Consider the following 25673-nt stretch of genomic DNA (forward strand, 5'->3'; position numbering starts at 1 on the left):
TCTGAAGAAGCCTCTTTGAGGGCTGAAACCTCCCAGGACCAAAGTCTTTGGACTCCACACTACAGCTTTGTTAGACTGTGCCCCTTGTGCCTGGGGGTGTTCAAAAGACACTAAGGCAGAAGGAGAGAACACTAAATGCTGTCCGGTCCTTCCTCCACCTACTAGAGGGGCCAGAACTGCTAGTCCTTTGCCTTGCCCAATTCTTCTGTGGCTTCATTATACTGCAAATATTCAATACAAATAAGCCAAAAATAAATATTAGTATAAGATGCACATACTACTTGGGGTATCCCAACGAGTTTCAAAAGTAAATCAAATAAAGTAAAACATTTCCAAGTTCTGAGTTGATTAAAGTTATTTTTGATAACCTTAAGCCTGATCTGTATATACTTTTACACAGAGAGCAGAAAATTTCTATAGCTAGAAAGATTTAATGCTCTGAGGACAAGTGAAAAGTATTTTCTTTGTGTCTTTCCTTCTTTGTTTCTTTCTCCTTCTTCCTTCCTTCCTTCTCATCCATTCTTCCCTCTTTTCCTTCCTTTCCCCCATCCCTTTTTTTGAGGGGGGAATCTATTTGGAGGGAGAAAGGAGTAAAGAAAATACTAACAAAAAAGATCCTGGGGGCAGCTAGGTGGCTCAGGGGATAGAAAACTAGGCTTACAGATGTAAATTCCTGGGTTCAAATCTGGCCTCAGATACTTCCTAGCTGTAGGACACTGGACAAGTCACTTAACCCCCAAACCCTAGTCCAAATCACTCTTCTGTCTTGGAACCAATATTCAGTAATGATTCTCAGACAGGTGAGGGTTTAAAAAAAAAAGAGAGAGAGATCCTGGGACACCGGTCTGAGGGTGATTGACAGTTAAACTACAGTATATCCTGGACAAATGTTATTTTCTTATGTTAATTAATTGTGCTTGTTAATTAGGGGGTAAACTCTGTTATGTCCATTCTGCTATAGAAGTATAAGTGTTGTCAATGCATTTTAAATCTGGCACTCCTGCTAAAAAGCACTTACCATCCCACCCAAGTTAGGCCTCCATTTTTTTGACAATAAAAACAAAAACTTAAAGAATTACAAAATTTTAAAAACCAATATTTTTTCCATTCCATCCTTTAACAACAATTTTCCACGTAACAATTCTACATATATATATGTATATATATATATATATAGATATATTTTTTTTTTTTTAAACCCTTAACTTCTGTGTATTGGCTCCTTGGTGGAAGAGTGGTAAGGGTGGGCATTGGGGGTCAAGTGACTTGCCCAGGGTCACACAGCTGGGAAGTGTCTGAAGCCAGATTTGAACCTAGGACCTCCCGTCTCTAGCCCTGACTCTCAATCCACTGAGCTACCCAGCTGCCCCCTACCACGTAACAATTCTAATGTATGAACATACCCCCAGATATCTTCTCTAATCATAAAAAATTGCATTATGTTCAGAAAGGTTTTAAGAGAAAGTATATGTTAATTCCTTAAAAGTTGAAAATGTGTCTGTAGCTGACAAATTAATATTCTGGATAACTAAGAATTAACTCTAATATCCTACTTCCCATATTTTCAAGAAAATTGGGAGTTTTTGAACTTACTGCTTTAAAGGTATTTCTTTAAGGATGAAAGCACAGATACAGACACAGTACCTTACAATTGCAAGCATGGCATGTAAGTCAATCACCTTTTCACAATCATAAATTTGGAGCTACAATCATCCTGTCTAACCCTCTCATTATGAATAAAAAGAAACAACATAGTTACATTAGTCGACAAAGTCAAACAACTAAAGTGCAGCCTTGGGATTTGAAATCAAGCCCTTAGAATCCAAATCCAGGTTTCTATCTCTTGTACCATGCTGCTTCCCCAAGCAATTTAAGTAACAGGACAAGATAATGATGGTTAGCATATAAATGGTGTTTTGAGGTTCTCAAAGTGCTTTATGAGTATTATCTCAGTTTATCCTCACAATAACCTGGGGAGATAAGTTATTATTACTCCCTTTTTACAGATGAGGAAATTTAGAACCATTATTTTTAAATGGTGATTAATGACTATTTAATAGTCTAATAAAGAAAAGTAATTTGCCCCTTTGAGACTAGAGTCACAAACAGTCCTTTCAGTTCTTAAGATAGACAAAAGTGGTCTAGCTTGCCTTCACAATGTCTGAAGTTTGATAGTTTAGCAAAGAAATTAAGGGATCTATAATGATTCCAAATATTCTATTCTTCTGATGACTCAAAAATTACAACCTATGGGTTTCTTACATACTTCTAGGACCAAGCATTATAAATATCATTAGTACCTACTTTTATGTGTGTGTGTTTTTTTTAAAGCCACTTAAAAATTGAAAAGAGAGATACATTTTAAAGTTGGGATGTGCTACCATTTGGCAATTTCAGCCTGATAACTATTTAGTTTTAATGTCATTGCTCAGCACAGCTCACCCTCTGTGATCCTGTCAGATCTAAGCAAGTCTAGGCTATACTAAGATGGAGATATGTGACCAAAGAATACCAGGCAGCTATGGAAAGGGGGTTAACTATTTTAAGAGGGGCCACCTTCTCTTGTCAATCAGAACTGATCTCCTGCCCAGGCACGGAGGAGGAAGTTTTGTGTGCAAGGTGCTGTCATGATTCTATTAAGTCAAAAAAGAAGAGGTCTGGTAAGACGCTGTCTCTAATGATCACAACCTGTAAGAAATGCTGTGGAAATGAAAATCTCAACAACTGGTCAAATTCAAAGGCAAGCCTGTGTTTCATTATTAAAGCTTTATGTCTTAGGAGTTTAAATTGGTTCTGCCTACATGTTTTTCACATCTCTTTCTTATTTAAAGGTTTGCAGCCAGAGACAACTATATTTGAACCTTGGGGACCATTTAAGAAGTCTGATAAATAACATTACTAAGATTGGACCAGTCAAGAGAACATTGGCTTTAAAGTTAAGAGACTTGAGTTCTAGTTGTTTTGTCATTAACAAGCTGTGCAAAGTGAATTTGCTCAAGTGAATTCACTTCTTGGGCACTATTTTCTCATTTGCAAAATTAGGGGGTTATAATACATGATGGCCAACATCTCTTGTGGCTATGCCATGTGATGAATATATAAGCTGGTCTTTGTAAGACAAATATTTTTGAAATGAAATTGAATATAGAATTATTAGCCAGCAGATAGGCAGATAGAGTTCTTGCAACTATGGATACAAATAAATTTATTTTTTGAGAATGTTTTTCGCAATTTTACCCCATCCTGCAGAGAATGATTTTAAATGATTTTAAAAAGATGCTAAAACGACACGGGATTTAACCATTCTTGCCCTATCATTTCCAAACTATGAAGTGCTTGGTTCAAATCAAACCAAAGCAAAAGCTGAAAAAAAAAAAGAAATCCTTTCTCCAACATGCTTGATGGGTGCATGGTTATTCAGACTCTGTCCACTTCCAGTGAGATGGGAGGCCAGTACCACAAGATGCTAGACATTTCATTTTTAACCAGATCTAATTGTTAAGAACTTCTTCCTAATGTCAAAGCTAAATTTTCTTCTGTAGCTTCTATCCATCCTCCCCACCCCAAGTATTCCCAGGGGGGTTGAGAAGTACAAGTCTCTCTATAACAGCTCTTCCAATTACTTAAACTCAGTTATCATGCCCCTCCAAAGTCTTCTCTTCTTTATGTTAAACATTCACCCTTTCATTAATCATCAATAAGGTCCTACATCAAGACTCATAGCTATTTTCAATGCCCTCCTCTGGATGTTCTCCAACTTAAAGACATCCTTCTTAAACTGATGTCCAAAACTAAATAGTACTCCAGACATGGTATGACCAGCCAGGAATATAATGAGATTACTACTTTCTTCTTCCTAGGTACCAATCTTTCTTACAAAATTATATTAGCTTTTACAACACTATTGATTCACTGAGTTTGTGATCTACTAAAACCTCCACATTTTCCCAGACAAACTGTTATCAACCCATGCATCCTCCATCTGATATGTATACAGCTAACCAAGCAATTATTGCTATTACTCTTCAAATACAGTTCCTTAAATGAGAAGGAAAAAGTCTACATGAGAAAAACATTCTTTCTCTACTTGCCTATTAGAACCACCACATTTAAATGGTAGTTCAAAAATACCCATTCTTCAAAGACCAATCCACAGATACATAGAAAGATAAGTTTGTAAAGAACTCAGAAAATATAATTTCTCAAATTATTATCATTCTACTATTATTCTTATTCCTCTTTTTTTTGGCTGCTTCTCCTCTTTAGACTCCTCTATGTATGTTAATATCATATTCCTCAAAATCAGGAATATGGTTATTGCTGTAGAGAAAAAGGAGGAAAAGGGAGGGAATGAAGAGAAAGGAAGGTAGCCAGAGAATTAACCAGGGTTTCTGTAGGCAGGCTAAGGAGCAGATTAAATCAGGCTAAACTCCAAGGAAAATTAGGTAGCTTTATTTAGGGTTAGGAAGGGAAAGTTTAAGAAAAGCCAGAGAAAGTTAGATCTCTGGCAGCTAGGCAAGGACCAAAACTCTCCGCCTTTGTTAGGGGAAAAAAGCCACCAAAATCCACGCTTCTCTCCTCTTTTATTCTCCCTCTGACACCTCCCACAAAGGAAGTGGGATGTATCAGAGGAAGTTGCAGTAGAGTGTCCTGGGAGATGGAGTCTTCCAGGGCTTAGGTCCACTTCAAAACGCACATTATTCAATATTTACCATAAAATTTTGTTTCGAAGTAAGGTTCCTTTTGTCCAAAGAAAAATATTTGTTTTATTTTTAATATTATTGCTGAATTCACAGATATACCACAAATTCAAAATTCATCTACATTTAACATTTTGAAAGCTGTTCAAGAAAACAAATTCATTTCTAAACATAATTTCAAAATAATTTCATATTATTTAGCTTGTGTATGAATCATTTTAATAGGATTTAATAGGCTCCTTCTAAGATCATCATTATGGCGGTATGGCTAATTTTTCCACTAACATAGACTACAACTTCTTTATGTTTCAGGAAATGTGTTTCTTTAGTTATTAAGTTTTTTAAAAAGTGTGTGTGTGTGTGTGTGTGTGTGTGTGTGTGTGTGTGTATACAGGCATGCACGCATGTGTGTGTGTGAATTATATATCTTCAAAGCCAAACCTGCTCTTGAAGAACAGATACAGAGCCATAACCAGGCCTCTACTCAAGGCCCTTCTGGCTTGGAAAAAGTCCCAATTACTTGATGATCTAAAGGCATAGCCTTTAAGAACATAATGTCTTCTCTGTATTACAAGGAGGTGCCAGAATAAGACTTTAGTAGGAGTTTAATTGATAGTACCTAGAAATCAACACTCATCTCTCATGTAATAATAATGCAGTATATTTGGAAAGGCATGGCAAACTGCAAATATGCAAATATGCAATTCTACAAATTTTCAAATTTATTACAAAATTACAAATTCAAATTACAAAAATACAAATATTCTACAAATATGCAAATACCTTAGAGATAGTATAAGTTACTTACTACTTGTATGTTTCAGAACGGATATATTCAAAGACATGAGACACTCCGAGCTGGAACTGGTCAGCAATTGGGGTAACCCAGGGATTATTTTCTGCTTTGAAGACCTGCTTCTGACCTGTTAAATCCAAGTTTCCTGAAAGGATTGAAAGGAAAATAGCATTGAATTAATCTTGTCTGGAGTGCACCATCCAGATACCCTAATGCCATCCTGAGCAACATCAGTGCCAAATCAGTGTTTTCATTTATTTATGCATTTAATTGTTTTTCTTATCAGAATATGCAGATTTCCTACATGCAAATCTCTTTTCCTTTGGCACCCAGGAAATATAATCATCTCTACACCAAGCAGTGATCACAAGCTATTTAGTACTAGTATACAAATCATTTCCTTACAAACACACTAAGTGAACTTAGATTCTCCTGGTAAGTGCTTAATTAATTCATGCTAACTATCTCTTTTTCAATGACTACAAAGTTAACATTATTTTTCCAGTTTGTTGTCCTTAGTCTACTGTGGTTTGTCCAAGGTCATGGGCAGTAATACCGTGAGAACTGCCCGGAGTCCTAATTTTTGAGCCTGAGATGGGGATCTCTTGTATTGTGCGCTTGCCTTAAAGAGAGGACTTTCACCACTTTATTCCAAGTAAGGTGAGGGGATGATGAATATGGGTAATTGAACAGATTCAGTATAAAATAAAGCAAATTATCCTCATGGCAAACAATAATATTCCTCTTGTAAATATGCCACTATATGACGTTTTCTGTAAGAACCTTTATAGTTCCATGGCCTCACCATGTACAGGGGTGTTAAGTATGGCACTGCAGAGTATGGTAATGTATCTTACATTCTGTCAGATTAGCAGTTAAGGTTTTACCCTGGATGCATCTAGGCCCTCATTTGACAAAAGTATCTTCATCATTCAATGACACCTCTAAAAGCTAATGGCATCTGGCTATTCCGGGCTGCATCTTTTTGAGGTGCTACTGCTAGGTGAGAAAGTCAACACGTAGAAATGTCTCCTGTACCATTTGAGAGGCTGAGGCAGGCCACAGTAATGTATGTGGCTTTGCAGGCACCTCCTCTGGAAGCCCTGCTTGGGCAGTCTTTCTCCTGGGCTTGGTTAGCAATCGGCCAAAGCTATCAGGATACCCACACTGGCTTGTTAATCTTCCCAAGACACAGTCAATGCCAAATCTTTGGCCTGTGCTGAGGCTCCATTCCTGACCTGGGCTGTAACTCTTAACCTAACACATAGAATTTCACCCAAGTATATTGCTAACCTTCATCTCTATGATCAGTCTTTTGAAAATGAAAAAGGAATCTACAAATATTTACTAGAAAGAGTGGGAAGGTTATTTTTCCATAAAATGAAAGGTTCAAGGTTTCCAAAGGCTATTTTTGCTATCTAGGCACGTAGACTATGAAGTAAGTTGGAAAGGAAAGAAAGACAAATATATAACTAATAACGACTTTGTATAAAGCTTTTAGGAAAAAAAATGAACAATGCCTTTCAGCAAATATGTATAAAGTACATAACATGGAGATAGTGTTGTTGCTAAGAGAGATACAAAATTAATATTGTATGTGAGCACTTCCTGTCCTCATAGAGTTTATAGCATAGTAGTATACAAGAGAATATAAGTTCTAGGAACAGGTAGGTGGCTCAGTGGATTGAGAGCCAGCACCTGGAAATGGACGTTTGGTGGGATAAACAGCTTAAATGTTTAAAAAGCAACAACAAAAAGAGAAAACAAAAGGCAGCAATAAAGATTTTTAAATTTTTTTTATTAAATCCTTTACCTTCTATCTTAGAATCGATATTGTATATTGGTTCCAAGGCAGATGAGTGGTAAGAGCTAGGCAATGGGGGTTAAGTGACTTGCCCAGGTTCACCCAGCTAGGAAGTGTCTGAGGCCAGATTTGAACCCAGGACCTCCCATCTCTAGGCCTGGCTTTCAATCTACTGAGCCACCCAGCTGCCCCAATAAAGATTTTAAACCAAATATTTGTTTTCTCTCTCTTCTACCCTCTCCCTACCATTCGAAAGTATCTCAAAAAAAATTCAGAGAATCAAAGTTCCAGGTATGATTTATCAATTTATTGATTAGACTAGAAAATAATGAAGAAATTGAGGTCAGTGATCTTTTCTTGGTTACCTAATACTCCAAAGAGAGCATCCAAAGGCCATCTTAAATCCAGGCCTCTTCCTTCTGAAGTACATCACTGGGATCTCTCTAACAAGCAAAAGGCAGCCCTGATTGGTGGATATTTAATGAGGAGATAAGTTATGACTCTTCAACTCCCCCTGATTACCTCATCACTGGGGAGAAGTTAGAGATGGGAAGAGTGAACTGGTCATGAGACCTGACTGCTTCTGGCCAACTGGGCAAGGAAAATCATGCCCATCAGGATTTCTCTGGCTTAGTGTCTCCTTTGTAGGTTGGACTGCCCCAGCTTTGAGGAGAAAACAAGGGCATAAGGTTTACAGAGTAAAAGAGAGGTCTAAAGTAGGTCTTGGTAAGGGCTGGAATGTGATCACATTTCTTAGCCAGTTCTATAGTGAGCTAAAACAGTGTGAAGATTTTAAACAGAGAACTATTATTATTAATAGTCAAGTGACACAGCATTAAAATTAGTTTTCCTCAAAGGATATAAAGTAAATCAAAACCCTTCTAATAAGTATTAGTAGTCAAGCAAAACAAATTCCCATATTATCTATGTCCAAAAATTTAGGTTTCATTCTTTATCCTGAAACATCATCTCTCTATTAGGAAATGGATAGTATAGACTAGTAATGGCAAACCTTTAAGAGACTGAGTGCCCAAACTGCAACCCTCATGCCACATGCAAGCCCCATGCCTTACCCCAGACAGAGGAGGGAGATAGCACTCTCATTGGACTAGTGGCCAGAATGGAGGGTGATGAGAGAAATGTTCTCAGGTATGGTGGAGAGAGAGAAGGAAGCAGCCCCCTCTGGCACATGTGCCATAGGTTCACCAACACAGTAAGTATAAACCATTATCAGTGCCCTGTAATCAAAGCTGGTCACTGCATTTATCAGAGATAAAGTTTTTCCAAGTTGGTTATCTTTACAGTGTTGTTATTGTATAAACTACTGTATTAATTCTGCTAACTTCACTCTGTACTGGTTCATACAAATTTTCCTAGGTTTCTCTGAAACCATCCCTTTTATCATTTCTTATAGCACAACAATGTTCCATGACATTCCTATACCATGCTTTTTTTAGTCATTCTCCAACAGAGAGGAACTTTAATTTTCAGTTCTTTACTACTACAAAAAGTAGCTCTAAATATCTTGATATGTAAACATCTTCTTCTCCTTTCTTTGGGAAACTATGAAGATTTTAAAACTCCGATGAATCTCAAAGATATAGCTATTAGCTCCAACAATGCAGATGACAAGCTCCTATACCTATCTATCCCCTCATCTAACATGTGTACACATCTTTCCATATGTTTGTCATAGAAAGCACTTAATGTATTAAAGGAGTTTGAAAAGAAAGAGCCTGTCTCAAAAAAAAAAAAAAAAAGACAATGATGTAGCAGAAACACTACTTAGAGGAAAATTTTTATCTCTAAACATTTACCAAAAAAGACAGAATAGGGGCAGCTGGGTAGCTCAGTGGAGTGAGAGTCAGGCCTAGAGACAGGAGGTCCTAGGTTCAAACCCGGCCTCAGCCACTTCCCAGCTGTGTGACCCTGGGTAAGTCACTTGACCCCCATTGCCCACCCTTACCAATCTTCCACCTATGAGACAATACACCAAAGTACAAGGGTTTAAAAAAAAAAAAAGGACAGAATAGGACAAATGCAAGAGATATAGTGACATAATCTTTGTAAACCAAAGATAACATGAAGGTTATGAACATGGGAAACCAGAGAATAGTGGTACCAGAGACAGAAAATGGTGACATCAGCAAGAAGAGGGACCACATTCAAATGGAGATGTTTTATGGACACTTTAAAGTGTAAATTTAGAGTTCAGAAGGTAAGTCGGGTATCAGGACTACTATGTCGAAGCAACCTATCATGAAAAAACTGTCATGTTGTATCTTGTCCATGATAGGTAGAGACAAAGATATATTTTACCAAGCAGCTGTTGATTTTAGTTTTGATCAATACTATCAATTCCCTTATCTTGATGGTTAAATGTCATAATTAAATCAAGTTCAAATTTACTAATTCACAAATCAGAGAAGAATTTGAGGCTTAAGGATTTTCAGCTTGGCTAAAATTGTTTTTGGTTTTGATCTTAAAGGCAAGAGGCTGGAGCTAGTATCTAACCTGAAATTCTGCTATCATTTTGAAACCCTTTTGGAGAATGAGGCTATCTACCCATAAAAGAAAGCATTCCCAGGCTTTTAGGATCTGTCCACATTTTAGGATCTTGTCTTGGTTCATCTGTTTTATTGTTTTATTATTTCCCTCACTGCTTCCTTTTTTTCTATGTCATCTCCTATACCTAAAAAGATCATCTCCGTGTCAAAGAGGAAATAAACATAAAATGTTTTTTTTTTTTTCATGAGGTTTGTCTTTCAAAATCAGAAAAGCAGCCTGGAATAGTGAACAAAGGCCAGCCTCAGAATCTAGAAATCTTAGGTTTAAGTTCTGTCTCTGACATCTAATGGCTGGGTCACCCTGAGTAAATCACTTAGATTACAATTCAAATTTTTATACTGCAAAATGTTCCCCCCTTAAAACAATTCTGTTAAGTAGTATATAGATAGATAGATAGATAGATAGATAGATAGATAGATAGATATCATTATATCAACTATTCATATGAAAAGATTGCAACCTAGAGAGCTAGTGGACATGACACTGTCTCTTAGCATATATGCACTGAATTAACTAATGAACCCGATTCAAGGAACACAACTTTCAAATGTTCTATATACTATCAATCAGAGTGAACATTGACCAAAGTGGAATAACAATATTCCTAATCATTCACTCTGAAGACTCTGGGAACAAGGGATAAACAGGAGATTCCCTGGTGATGTATTCCTATTAGCTTGTAATTACAGTTGCTGATGTATGGGGAAATAGAATTTAAATGTCCTGTTCTGCCCCATCAGTAGCCCCTCTACCAAATGGAAATGCTGCTATCATAAAAATCTATCTTGAAAAAAACAAACCAATCTTTCTTCTTTGAAAGGGTTTGTTCATTTAGGAACAGAAGAAAGGAAAAAGAAAAAGAAAAACCTATAAAAAAGCTAGAAGGAATAGGTTAAAGAACTAGATTTCAGGGAGAGACTCCGAGGCAGTGATGGCCCATCTACAGTTTGCAAAGTCCTACTAATCAAAAACTATATGCTTCTTTGTGGCCATATGTTTTTCACCATATTTCCCTGTTAGAAATTCCATCAATCAGACATTTGGTTAAGTATCATCTGTTTAAAATTCTAGTCCTCAGAGGGTTAAAGGTGTTCTACTAAATTGTTGTACTTCCATGGTTTTCAGTCATTTCTGACTCTTTGTGATCTCATTTGGAGTTTTCTTGGCAAAGATACTGGAGTGGTGTGTCATTTTCTTCTCCAGCTCATTTGACAGATGAGAAAACTAAGGCAAACAGGGTTAAATGACTCATCCAGGTCCATGTCTAGTAAGTTTCTCAGGCCAGATTTGAACTCAGAAAGATGAGTCTTCCTGATTTCAAGCCCAGCACGCTATATCCATTGTGCCACCTAGCTGCCCTGCTCTGCTGAATAATTACATTTTTTAATTTAATTTGATCAAAATGATTTCCTGCAAAAAAATCAGACTAAAATAACTTCACTAAAATAATGGCAGTTTTTTTAATTAAATGGCAATTTTAAAGGGAATGACAGGAGGCAGATAATTTATAGTAAGGAACCCTTTGAATCCAAGAAATGACAAGGCCTACCAAAATAATATTGTCTAATTGCAATACCTCTCCTTTAAAACTCACTTCCTTAATACCTTGTATTGTGATTTTTGCTTTCATTAATCTGCTAAAAGTGCTCTCTCTAATGCCCTTTTCTCAGCTGGTCCTAGTTTTTACAAAAGCTGACAAATGCAAGTCATCATTCTTTCTGGATATTCTAGCTTCCCCTGGCTTTCATAATAATGCTCTCTTCTAGGCACTTCTGCTCTGAAGACATTTGCTGTTCATGGTTAGGCTGAACTAAGGTAATAAAAATAACCATCTGACTAATTTGTAAATTTGTGCTACATCAAACCAATTACCAAACGGTGACAATATGGAAATAAATAAAAACAAAATTTGTTTAGAGGAAGAAGAGGCCTAGAATATCAAGGAAAATAATGAAAAATAAAAGGAATGAAGGAGGCTTAACATTATCATATATTGAAATAATTATAAATTAGTAATCTTAGCATGCTTTTTGTCTTCCGGTTCTTGTTTCTGACTCAAAATCATAGGCACCCCTCACAGCATAACTTTCTATTTGTTCTTTTTTCCTCCCTTCTAAACTTTTTTTCCTAAATGATCACACGTTTACTTCTGTCTTCAATTGTCATAGTAATACAAATGACTCCCAAATTAATATTTCATCAGTTTTTTCTCTAAATTTCAGTCCTAAATTTCCAATACTTGCTAGACCTCTTCATTTCAACAGTACACTACCAAAAATGCAACATGTCCCAAACTCTCTTTCCTCAAAGTCTTGTCCCTTCTCCCAATTTTCTAATCTCTCTATTGATGGAATCATGTAGAGTAACCCATTCTCAAAACTCTGGCATGTCCTTGAACTCTTCATCCTTCCCTCAAATTCATTCCCCAAAAATGCATTGCCCAACCAAGTCTATCCATGAAATACCTCTTCTTCTTGTCTACTTCTTTGTACTTCCTTTTCATTAGTTAAATTCAGGCTCTTATTTCCTCTTACTTGGACTACTATAAAACTTTCTTTCCTGTTCTTCCTGCCTCCAATCTCTTCTCTCTCTACAATCAACCCCTCCAAGGAATCTAGTGGTATCTTTTCATGTGAAAACAATTAGGTATGATCACATCACTCCCCTCTTAAAAGATCTTTGGTGGTTCCCTACTTCTCACAGAACAAAATATAACCCTTTATCCTAGGGTTTAAAGGTCCTAAACAATTTAGCTTCAATCAACATTCTTCCTCATTCCTTGTCCTGTCATTCAAAATGGCCTACAACTTAGCCCCTAAATATATTTTTAGGCTTTATTTCACACATTCCAGGGAAAACTGAACTACTTGGTCTTCTCCACATGTATCTTCTCCTCCTTTACCTGAATGAATTTGTGTTAAGTCTTCACCATTCCCAGAACAGACCCTTCCCTACTCATCATTGCCTAATAAAATTATCTTTTTCTTGGGGTGCAAACTCTTGTATGAGTCTGCATGAAGTATTCAATGATCCCTTAGATAGAAATCCCAAACATCTCATCCCTTCTAGTTGATTTAGTAAAAGGAGGGTGCATGGAAGAGTGTGGGGAGCACTGGCTCCAAAATCAAAGGACCTACCTGATATCAAATCTAATCCTAGATGTTTACTAACAGTGTCCTTGAGTAAGTCTTAACCTTTCTGGATCTCCTCAGTTTCATCAACTGTAAAAAATTAAAGTTGGCTGAAATGGACTCTGACATACTTTCCAGCTCTACATCTAGGATCTTCTACACTGATCACATTCCAACTGGTATTACAACTTTGTGAATGAACCATAACTTTCATTTTCAAAGACCCAGAACCTCTAGCTGATCATTACCCAAAGCAATTAAAACCAATAAACCAGACATTTATTATGCACCTTCTGTGTGCCAAGCTTTTGTGCTTGTTATAAGTACCATCTCCTTTGATCCTCATAACAGCCTTGTAGGGTAGATGTTCTTATTATCTTCCTTTTATAATTGAGGAAACTAAATCAAACAAAGGTGGAATGACTTGTCCATGGTCACTCAGCTAGTAAGTGTCTGAGGTCTTCTATTCCTAGCTCAGTGTGCTATCCACTGTACCTAGTTGCCATATTATGGGAAGCTGAGGCTCATAGAAATAAGGTGAATTTCTCTTTTGGGCATGGAAGCCTCTTGACTCCTGATTCAGTGATTCTTTTACTATTTCATAGGGCACAAGAAGTACCACCCTGAAGGTAGCAGAAAGGTCCTGAGCATCAGAGAAGGGCACCAAGACTTGATGATTACCTGAAAAACCTGCCTGGAACAAGTCTGGCACCAAAAAAAGAATGGAGAAGGCAATCTCTCTTCTCTGTGACATCAGATCTAGAACTAAGACATGTGCCAGGGGCTCTAGCTATAATGGGAGATGAGTTGTCAAGGGCTAGCCCAGGAACCTGGCCACTATTGATTATATTGCTTCTATCGACAAATATACTGTAATTCTTAAATAACCCAAGCTGCTCATTGACTTTGGAAATAAAATTTGATGGCAAATTTGTGACTCCTTGTGCTCATCTGTATTATCTTTTGGCCCCTATCTGTGGCTTCACTTGAGAGAGTAGTCTGGGGACAAGCTTCCCTCTGATAAAATACAACAACTAAGCCTAATTCACAAATGCTGCTGAGAGCAGCGTAAACTAGGAAGCCTGATTGGAAGGAAGAATCTCATTTTCCTTGAGGGGTGATTAGAAGGGCTGCTTTGGAAAGCAACCTGGATATGTGTCTCAAACCTCAGAGGAGGAAACTATCCCACTGACACCAGTCTTCTGGCCAAACTGAGTCTCATCTCCTCTTGAGGTATAACTGAGGTGTGGGGAAACGGGATGTGCCCGTCTGGGGGCACCTGCTTGAGTGTGGCTGTAACACGGGAGGGGGGAGGCGCTAATTTGTCTCTGGGATCCCCATGCTTCCCTGGGCACCACTGCCTATCAGGGCCCAAGCGCCATCACCTCCAGGAAAGGGTTAACGTAACAAGAGTAAAGCCAGACCATTATGCTGGGGAAAAGATGACACCCATCTCATGCTGGCCGATCCAGAAGTCGCCATTACCTCCGCAAAGCTCATCTATCAGCTGTCTGAGGCACGTTCCCTTTTAAGTAATAACATGCAGGAAGCATTTCGCCCCCGTCAGTCAGGATGCAATCGCCTGACTGCCTCACGCTCCAGTGCTCCTAGTTAGGGGCCTCACCCCCAGTTCCTTTATTAGGAGCCGGAGCAGCACGCGCTGGTGGTGTTCTAACAAGGATCAGGCAGCAGGATTAAGCACTGTGACAAAGAGGATCTAATAAGCTAGAAAGTGGTCTGTCGGAAGAGATGCTGGCTGTCTCCAAGACCCTGATTCTCACTGTTCACTATTCAGTTCTGAGGCGCAGGCCACAAGGGAAGCCAGCCAGCACTGTGATTAGCACTAACCCTCTGACCGATGCTGCTATGAAGATCATATATCACTCAGGGCTTTAGTCTGCAATTGCAAATTGGATTTTCCATTTTATTACCTGCAAAAGAACCACATATGTTTCTCTCCAAAGCCACTAACATGGCAAACTCTCCCATGCAGCTGCAATTCTGTAAGCACTAAATCACAATGAAACAATCTTTTTCCTTAGCAGTGACTTTAAAATATGACCAAATCCAATAGGCAAATTTGGCCCCATTATCAGATGTGTTCGTTTTCACTCATAGAAAATGGGCTACAGAAACAAGCCTATGAGAAACACTCTTCCTAAGCACTTAGATCCTAAGGTTAGTCAGTAACATAATTTACAATCCATATTAAATAGCTAAGGGAATTTGGTCAATTTTCTCACCTTAGTAAAGCATCATTCCTTCCTTAGCTTCCAAATAGAGTGGAGATTGATTAAAATTGAGTCACTTTAAAGACTAGTCTCTCCCACTCAAAATCCCTAAGTGCATTTCTTATTGACCAAACCATGACGAGGGAAGAGAGATGACCACTGGATTTGGTGGCAGAGGCCCTGGGTTCAAATAATGGCTCTGCCACTTATTCCTTGTGAGTCCTTAAGAAAGTCCCATAAACTCTCTGGACTTCAGTTTCCCTCATCTATAATATGTCGTTGTGGCTAAGTGATTTGTAATGTCTCTTACAAACCCTAGTAGACCTTATCACATTGGTCAATACCAATTGACTTAGTGTATTCCCAACATATGCTGCAAGGAATTACTATGAAGGGATCAAGAAAGATCATAAAGACAGTTAAAAGGGCAGCTTGTAAATGTAGTGATCTATTAAACAGAATCTATCCTCAATCTAATACAAAACACATGCAACATTTAGGCCCAATTTGTGCAGTACCAAAGCATACAAGAATACTCTGGGGGCCAATCTGTAATACTTACCCCATGATTCAGGTATAAAAGGATTATTATCCATCAGTCAGCCAATAAAGATTTATTCAGAACGTGAATCCTACGTGCCCAATAGCTAGGTGGTACAATGGATAGAGTGTTGGCTTGGATTCAGAAAGATTCATCTTTGTTAGTTCAAATGTGGCCTCACACACTATCTGTGTGATTCTGAGCAAGTCATTTAACCTTTTCTGCCTCAGTTTCCTTATGTGCAAAATGAGTTGGAGAATGAAATTGCACTCCAGTGTTTGCCAAGAAAAACCCAAACGGGGTCATGAATGCCATGACTGAAAACAACTCAACAATAACAAAATGTGCTTGGCACTGTGGTAGGCATTGGGGATAAAAGTACAAAGGATGAAATAATTCCTATTACAAGAAGCTTATATTCTATTGGAGTATAAAGTATAAGCAGCAAAAATATAACGAGAATAAAGACAAAGTAATAAAATACAAGATAATTTAAGATGAAGGACTAGCAGTTGGGAAAGCAGGAACTGTAAAGTTTTACTTTAATTGTTGTGATAATTGATATGATACAATTGTTGTGATGATTAGAGAGAGGACTAATGCAAGAGATCACCATTTCTGGCATTTTGTGTCATAATTACGCTCAGTTTTATTTCCTCTTTGCATCTACCAGTGCTTAATAAGGTAACTTAGATGCAAAATTGAACTGTTATGGTCTCATTTCATAATATATTACGAAAAATCACCAGTCAATAAACATCTAGTGCCCACACTATGCTAGGGTCTAGAGAATCAAAAAAAGGCAAAATACAGTCCTTGTTTTCAACAAGCTCACAATCTAATGGAGGAGACCAGCATGTAAACAATTATGTACAAACAAGATTGATTATCTCCATTTTATTTTATATAAAATGGAGATAATCAATACAAGAAAGGTCCTCACATTTGGAAGCATCTGAAAAGGCTCCTTACAGAACAAGGGGATTTTTGCTGGGGCTTGAAAGAAGGCCAAGAGGCAGAGATGAGAAGGGAAAGAATTCTCAGTATGGGGGATAATCAAAGAAAATGGCCAGAGTTGGGAGATACAGTGATGTGTGCAAGGAACAGCAAGAGGCCATTATCACTGGATTCCATAGAATTCATGGTAACAAGACTGAGAAGGCATGTGGAGAGTGGGATGAGAGGAGATTATGAAGGGCTTTGAATGCCAGAAAGAGAACGCTAGATTTGGTCCTTGAAATGCTATGAAGCCACCAGGGCTTAATGAGTAAGGAGGTGACACAGTCCAACCTGCCCTAATTTAGGAAGATCCACTGGACAGCCAAGTGAAGGATGTCCTGAAGCAGGGAAACCAACCAAGAAGCTATTGCCATAATAGGCACAAGGTGATGAGGGCCTGCAGGGTCAAGAAGGTAGGGGCATACCTGAGGGATGATAGGAAAGAAAAGTCATCAAGAATTAGCAATATAGTAGATATGGTAGCAGAGAGAGTGATGAGTTAAGAATAACATAAAGGTTGTAAGCTTGGGTCACTAGAGAATGGTAGGACACTGGATACTACAGGGAAGTTGGGAAGAGGGGAAAATTTTAGACATGTTGAGTTTAAGCTATCTATGGGACATTTAATTTGTGATCTTTAATATGTAGTTGGAGATTTTAAACTGGAGGTTGGGAAAAGCCTAAACCAAACCAAATATATCTCAGAATCACCTTCACAGAGTTATTTAAAACCCTAGGAGATGATGGGAGCAACAGGTGAATAGTATATAGAGAGAAGAGGATCCAGGACAGAGCTTTAGGGGACCCTAATGGTTAGCAGGCAGGACAAATATGAAGATATATGATGGAGATGGAGAAGGAGCAGCTCGAGGAGAACCAGAAGATATCAGAGTCCCAAAAACCTAGAAAGAAGAGAGTATCAAAGAAAAGAGAGTGAATAACAGAGTCAAAGGTTGCAGAGAGGTCAAGGGTAAGGGCTGAGAAAAGGTCATTATATTGACAATGAAGCCATCATTGGAAGCACTGAAGAGAGTAGCTGTAGTTAAATGACGATATATGAAGCCAGACTAGAGAATTAAGAAGGGGGGTAGAAGAAAGAAGTGAAGGCCCTATATTAGATGACCTTCTCAAAGAGGTTAACCACACAGATGGATTTTATTTGGGGTTTTTGGTTTTGCATGAGGCTGCTCTTACAACAAGGACCAATATGGAAGCTTGTTTTGTATGATAATAAAAATTTTAAAAGAGTTTAGCCACAAAATGAAGGGGGATTATAAGAAAACTAATGGGGATGGATTGATCAAGTGAGGGTTTTGTTCTTTTTTAAAGATGGGGGTGACAATGGGTATGTTTGTAGGCAGTAAGGAAGCAGACAATAGGCAAAGAGTGACTTAAGATTGGTAGCAATCTGTTGGAGAAGCCAGAATGGAAGAGAATCACTTGAGTCTGTAGAAGGGATTGCCTTGGCAAGAAGGAGGGACATCTAGGGCAAAGAAAGAGATAATGGTCAAAGGTATCTGAGTGAAGTAAGATGAAGAGCCATTCATGCTGAATGACCTCAATTCTTTCAGTGAAATATGAGGTACAGTTCTTAGAGATAAGAGGGAAGAGTTAAATAATGCCATATGTATGCATATTTGTACTTATCAATCTATATATCTATTAAACTTATTATGCCTCAACACATCCCTGAGAGGTGTTGTTATGCCCATTTTACAGATGAAGAAACTGGGACTCATCAAAGATCCCATAGTAAGAGTGGCCAGAGGTGAGCTTCAAACTCAGCTTTCTCCCTTCTCCAGGCCCAGCACACCATTCTCTCTGTCACATTGCCTCTTGGGTACTACAGAACAAAGGGTACAAAGCAACTGTAGTGAGAACAGGCTCACACATGTCTTCTCTTATAAAAATGGAAGCATGAGTTCATACTCAAGTTCATGCCACCCCAATGATCTGTATGCCTAGGGCCTACACAAAGATCTATAGAAAACTAAATTCTTTGAGTGGTTATTTTTAATGTTATTCCTCTGCCTCTGCATCATCTCAACAATTAAAATAAGACTAATTCTCACAATAGTCCCCCAATTCCATACAATGGCCTGAAGGCAAGGCTTTTTCCAGAGAGGGCTCCTATTGTTGGAGTTCCCTCACTACACCCCATTGAGTCCAGGACCAAGTTTTACAAGGTTTTAAAACAGATATTTTCTTGACTTTAATATACAGTGATTGCTGCTTCTGTTACATATTTTAATTAATCATTTCCCTTTAGCATTTGTGCCGTGATGTCGTTTTATCACAGAGGGTGCAAATTTAAATAGAAATCTAATAAATATACCTCAAGAGGATACATCACAAGCAATTCTGATTTCATGTAAATCAGCACAGAGATTTCTTTCCAAATGTTGGCACAAGTGTTTCCTGTTGTTTTGCTCTGAAGCTTTTCATGGTCATTATGAGGGTTAGGAAGTCTAAGCTGGAAGAGAGAGGCTTCTCTGTCACTTATAAACAGGATCAGAGGCAACTGAGTAATGGGCACATTCTACAAACATCCCCTGTAACTGCTTTATACTGTGAGACTTTTTCTCTGGACCACTTCAAAAACTGCTTTATAAACCATCTCTCATTTACAACTTCCCAGACATTTTGCCAAATATGGATCTTCTATGTGCACTACTTGCCAGATATACATGTGTGAGTTTGTTTATTTTTTGTTTACATTACACAGTAAAACTTTTTAGAAGACCAAGTTTATCTGAGGACCATCTATTGCAAAGGTCACATTTATGAGCACTGATAAAGCATTATGAAACTGTGTCCAACAATAACTTACAGAACTAGCTATAGAATTACAAATGCATCTCGGAACTGAAAGGGACCTCACAGGCCTTCTGATCTAGTCTAGAGCTGAATGAGAATCTCCCCTATGCAATGACATGTACAAAATAGAGCAATTGGTCACCCTTTTTTCCAGTGGGAAGTAGAATCTGTTCTTACAGCCAAAACAAACACAGGAATTATAGAATCCTTTACTTCTTAAGGAAGACCATAATACTTCTGGCTAGCTTTAACAGTTGAGAAAACTACCCTTATCTCAAGCTTCAATCTTCCACTTTGTAATTTTCTAGCTCTGTCTTTTTGGAGTCAAGTAGAACAAGTATAATAAATATAATACATCTCCTACAAGACTGCACTTCAAAAACTTGAAGATGGCTTCTGTGCTCCAATATCGAAGTTTTCTCCAGGATAAACATGTTCATTGCCCTCAACGAATCCCCGTAAAACATGGACTCAAGGTCCTCCACCTCATTGGCTGCCCTGCTCTGGATGTCCATGTGAATGTCCTTCTTCAAACATATCGCCCAAAACTGATTATCAGTTTCCAGATCTGATTAGGCCATGGTTGCCAGTACTCTGACGAAAATCATTAAGTTGTAAACCTCCCTGTATAAAAGCATATAAAATACCTTTCACCATTACTGGGCTTTATAATCACTTTCCTGTTCTTATTCTCATCAAGTGCTCCAACAGAGATAAGAGCAAAATTAAGCTAGGAGTCTGATGTTCCTCTGAAGAAGCTAGGAAAAGCAAGTGTGAAGAGATGCCAATGGGCTCCCATGAGTGCTTAGAGATTCCAAGTTATACATATTATGGAGTTCCATTAGACTTTGGATCACAGAATTTGGAGCTGGAAGGGTCCTTAGTGACTGCCTAATCCAACCCTCATCCATCCGACCATTTGGGCTTTACAATGAAAAAACCTCAGAGGCAACAAACAACAAGGGAGTAGTGAAGCTGGGACTGGAAACCAGGGCTTCTGCTTCAAGTCTAGCACTATTTCCCAGGCACTGAGATGACACTACTCTCTACCAAGATGCTAAACAGAGCATAAATGAGAATGAGTCTGTCTTCAAAGACTATGTGGCAAAACCTTTTTGTGGAATCAACTGTGGGATCTAGAAGCAGATTTCATCCCAGTTGCTTAATTAGGACATACCATGAATAACATTTACAGCTATCAAACTTTCCAGTTATATTTCAGCATTCCGTCAACATTGCTGCTCAGCCTCTACTAACATCATCCCTTAAGTAACTCACAAGTATGATTTATTATTAATTGCAGTGCGAGCCTAAATGACTTGTGATTCCAAAAACAGAAACAATATGCAGTCTGCTACCCTGATACAAATTGATTTTTTTCCTCATTTAAGCAATTTTAACAATTTATTTGTTACTATTCACATTCCTTAAAAATAAAAGCATCCAGAAACACCCTAGTAGATTGTATTTTCCTTAGGAACACTGCTAATGGTTGCCAGGGCGCCCTCTATTCCTCATTTTGTTGACTGCTTGAAACAGAACTGCATTAACATTCTTATGCCACACACCTGGAAAGGGATATCAAGTCACTAAAAACCTAAGGTGCCATCTTTATTTATATTTATATATTTATATATTTATATTTATATTTATATGGAGGATTTGGGGCTACTTTTCTCCAATAGCACACTCATACATTTCTAAACTTACCTGTGGTACAACTGGAAGGGTTGTCACGCCATGGATGAAAGCTGGTGGAGATGTCTGATTGTCAGGGTGTTGGTAGAGGGAACATGTTGTAAGTGTTAAAATTAATGGTTTGGCTAAATATATGAAAATTATAAATCTTTTATTTACAAAAGAGGTGGAAAGAGTGAAAGCAGAGGAGTACAAAAGGGTAGAGAAGACATTACCCTATCTAACTAAATATTGTTCCAGTGCTTGGCTCAGCCAGGACTTGTTAACCTTCAACTGGAATTAAACTCTCTCCAGAAGGCAGGAAGGGAAGCCAGCTCTCCACTCACCCAAGTTCCCTCCAAGAGGCAAGTCAAGACAATGACTTGAGCTCAAGGTGACTCCTGAGGCCAACTTTCTTCTTGAAGCTAACTTCTTTCTTGGAGTCAACTATCTTCCTGGAGTCCACCCCCAGCCTCTCCTCAGAAATTCAGGGTCTTTTATAGTGCCTTCTTGTCTCCTTCCCCCCTTACAGGGGCCAACCACAGTTCCCAAATAGTCTAGCATTGCCCAGGGGGCACTGTTTGTGGGAACCAATTTGTACCTTCTGGAGGGGTGAATACTCATTGAACGGGTACACAGTTTCTGAGGGTGTAAACTCTTAAAAGAACTACTATTTGAGTTAGAAAAAAGGGTGGAGCTCTCCAAGTATCTTGCTGGCTTCTCACCTAGCACTAGGTAGGGTGTGAATTCACTAAGTGGTTTGAGCTCTTCCACCTAGTTCAAGCTTGTGTTGATTCAATCAAAAGGTCAAAGGGAATAAAGGATTCCCTTTCACAAGTGTGAACTCAAAGAGAACCAAGAATTCCCTTTTACAATGTCTGATTATATTACCAAAGGTAGAGAAAAGAGAAGAAAAAAAAAAAAAGATGGTGGCCAAAATGTCAAAGGGAGATATCATGGCTGGCCCACAATGTCAGAGCCTGCTGTGTGAAGTCCTAAAGGCAATTCCTGCTATGGAGATTAGAAGGGAGGTCCTCCATTGATTAGGAAGATGGAAGACAAGGTTGGGAGCAAGGTCCTCAAAGGACAAAGAACTAGAAATACATGAAGCTACCATTTCCTATGAAGAGGAGATATGCCTCTTCATCTTTGAAAATATAATTGCAATACATCCCACCACACTGATTCAAGGAAAAACAAAACAATCTATTTCCCCCCTTTTTAACCCTTGCTTTTTTTTTTTTTTAAATACTGGGTGTTGCTTCCGAAGTAGAAGAGCAGTAAGGACTAGGCAATGGGGCTAAGTGACTTACCCAGGGTCACACAGCTAGGAAGTATCTGAGAACAGATTTGAATCCAGGACCTCCTGCCTCGTGGTCTAGCTCTCAATCCATTGAGTTACCTACTTGCCTCCTAAAACAACTAATCTTGAACACTAAAGAAGTTTATAATGATATGTAAAGGTTCTTTCAATGGAGAGAGTGCTAGGTCTGTTATTAGAAAGACCTGAATTCAAATCTGACCTCAGACGCTTTCCTAGCTGTGTGACTAGGCAAGTCAACTAATCCTGTTTGCTTCAGGCAAATGAGAATAATAAGACCAACTACTTCACTGGTTAGTTGTGGGGATCAAATGGCACATAGTAGGTGTTTAATAAATGTTTGTTTCCTACCTTCCTTTATCAAAAGCTTTATCAAGAATAATTGCTTTTTCCTGTCTGCTAAAAAATAAAAATATTCAATATCTCAGACATTTCAAAATGATAGCCTATGGAGTGGCTGCATAGACAATTAGGCTGTTTTAAATATAACTTAAATAAGCAGAGTATCTATGTAGGAAGCTGAACCCTGGCTTAACCTTTAATAAATCAGATGCAAAGATATTTGCATATTAAATAAAAATAAAATACATTTCCTTTCCTACTTGTGGGAAATAGTAAGCACAAAGAATGATTTATTGGGAAATTGTATCCATACTTCCATCACTGATGCTGTTAGGCATATGCACACCAGCCACTAAGGCCATACCACCCCACAGAATATTATTATCAGTTGGAAAGACCAAAGAGGTCTGACTATATGACAATGGCATTTTAAGTGAACAAGTAGTAGGTTTCTTTGCAACTGGTTATTGTTCTTGTGATATCCTTCTTCTTAACTTTCTGGCTTTTGATTCCCAAGAGAGCAACTAAGCTTCAGGCTGCCTGGGGCATTGTCTGCATAAGGTTATTCCCTCACCTAGACATTTGGTTTCTCATAGTGATCTGGTTCAAGGCTCTGGCTGACCCTTTTGTAGAAGTTCTGGCTTCTTGCCTGAGGCAGAGAGCATCATCTATCTGGGACAGGGCAGCCTTACCACTCTTCCTAGGAAAATGGGTCCTAGGCACTAATATGCTTTTGGTGGAAAGATGAACTGATACAACGATTCTGGAGAGAATATGGAACCAAGCCTGAAGAGCCATAAAACTATGCATACCCTTTGGCCCAGAAATACAACTACTAGTTCTGCATCCCAGAGATCAGGAAGAGGAGAAGAGGGCCTATTAATACAAAAATATTTTTAGCAGCAATTTTTGTGGTGGCAATGAATTGAAAACCTTTGGAAATGTCCATCATTTGGGGAATGGCTGAACAAGTTGTGGTATATGATGATGATGGAATATTATTGTGCCACAAAAAATGACAAAGAGGATGAATTCAGAACAACCTGAAAAAATTTATATGAACTGATACAAAGTGAAGTGAGCAGAACCAAGAGAACACTGTATACAGTAAGAGAGACATTGTATGATGATCAGCAGGAAGAACTAAACTATTATCAGCAAAACAAAGTTCCAAGATAACCCCACCATGGGGGAAGGTGATCTCCTTGAGAGTAGGGAGATTGTCTTTTAGCCCTTAGCACAGTACCAGGCACAGCACATGAGCCTAGTAAATGCTTCATGACTTGACTCCTGGGCTTAGAAGATGAGATTTTGCTACTGCTCTCCTTTTACAAACAAGCCATTTATTAACACGGCTCTTATGCAATAAGTTTTGGGCTTAGGTGTTAGATTATAAATTAATTTATTAATCTATTTGATTGTTTGTAAAATGCTTTTGCAAAGGAAAGAGCTGTATAATTTTTTTAACCCTTACCTTCCATCTTAGAATCAATACTGCATATTGGTTCCAAGAAAGAAAAGCACTAAGGGCTAGGCATTGGGGTAAAATATCTTTCCCAGGGTCATACAGGTAGGAACTGTCTGAAGCCAGATTTGAACCCCCAGACCTCCCATTCCTAGGCCTGGCTCTCTATCCACTGAGAAACTTAGCTGCTCTGCATAAACTTTCTGAGAACCCACAAAAGATGTCATTGAAGAGATACAGAGTTAGGAGAGGAAGCAGCCTCACACAGTAGAAAGAGCATTAACACGCCGGAGGTAGAGGACCTGGGTTTAAAACTCACCCCAACACTTACTACCTCTACAACCTCGGGCAAATCACTTCCTCTCCCTAGAGAGGGAGTGAAATAAGTGGCCACTCAAGTTCCTTCCAACTCTAAGTCTATTTAAAAGTCATTCCTTTGGCTTCTTCTGAAGATCCTGAATGTATGTAGTGAGAGTAAACAACAATCAAGGAACATCTTTCGCTCCTGATTGACTTGGTACCCAGGCCAAGAGATAAAGAAGGAAGCCCTAGAATATTGGGGGAATTCATTGTAGAGGATGTAAAGGAGAACCTGAATAAGTTATAGTATAGATGGGCTACAATCTTTCAGAGTGGAGAGACTATCTACATCAATGGAATAAGAGGTCCCCTGAATTATGAACAAAAAAAGAAAAAGGTCAAGACTAATATTATCCTGTAATCTTAATAACTTTGCTATATGACAACAACCCTACATGTAATTCTCAACCTCAAAACCTATCACTAAAAATAGTTCTTTATTTAAAAAAAAAAAGAAAAAGAAAAAGAAAAGAAAGAAACCCTGATAGCATTAATACTGAAGTTTAAATATTCACTGTAATACATTACTAAGGACTTGCTCATATGGAAGTAGAAAGGAAATGAATTTTATTTTTTATTTATATATAAATACCCTTGAATCCAGTTTTATTAAAGGTTAAGCAAGGGATCAACCTACTACACAGAGCCTAAACTTAAGTTCTATGTAAAAATGGCTTGTTTTAGCTTTGGCTCCTCACTCTAGAGCTTATATTTTTATTACTTTGGTGCCATGTGTTATGCTCTCTGTAGAGACAGAGGGATGGTAGGGGTGCGAATATTATGTCATATAAAATATGTACTAAGATAATTAAGAATTGTGAGTGGCATGAATACTAAGTCTACATAATGTGAAAAACTGTCTCAACTATAATTCAACTTTGGGCATGGCTAAAAGTTATTCCCACTCACCCCCCCAAAAAT

General features: G+C 38.3%; 1 protein-coding gene across 1 annotated transcript in view; it reads right to left on the minus strand.

Annotated features, from left to right (window-relative positions):
• Positions 1-25673, minus strand: part of RSU1 (Ras suppressor protein 1) — a 226872-nt gene that overhangs the window by 108149 nt on the left and 93050 nt on the right. The window contains exon 10 of the mRNA XM_044678921.1: positions 5509-5641. Within this exon, the coding sequence (XP_044534856.1) occupies positions 5509-5641 (133 nt within the window). The remainder of the gene's footprint in view (positions 1-5508; positions 5642-25673) is intronic.

The sequence above is a fragment of the Gracilinanus agilis genome, chromosome 5 (assembly GCF_016433145.1).
Source record: "Gracilinanus agilis isolate LMUSP501 chromosome 5, AgileGrace, whole genome shotgun sequence".
In the NCBI taxonomy this organism is placed as follows: domain Eukaryota; kingdom Metazoa; phylum Chordata; class Mammalia; order Didelphimorphia; family Didelphidae; genus Gracilinanus; species Gracilinanus agilis.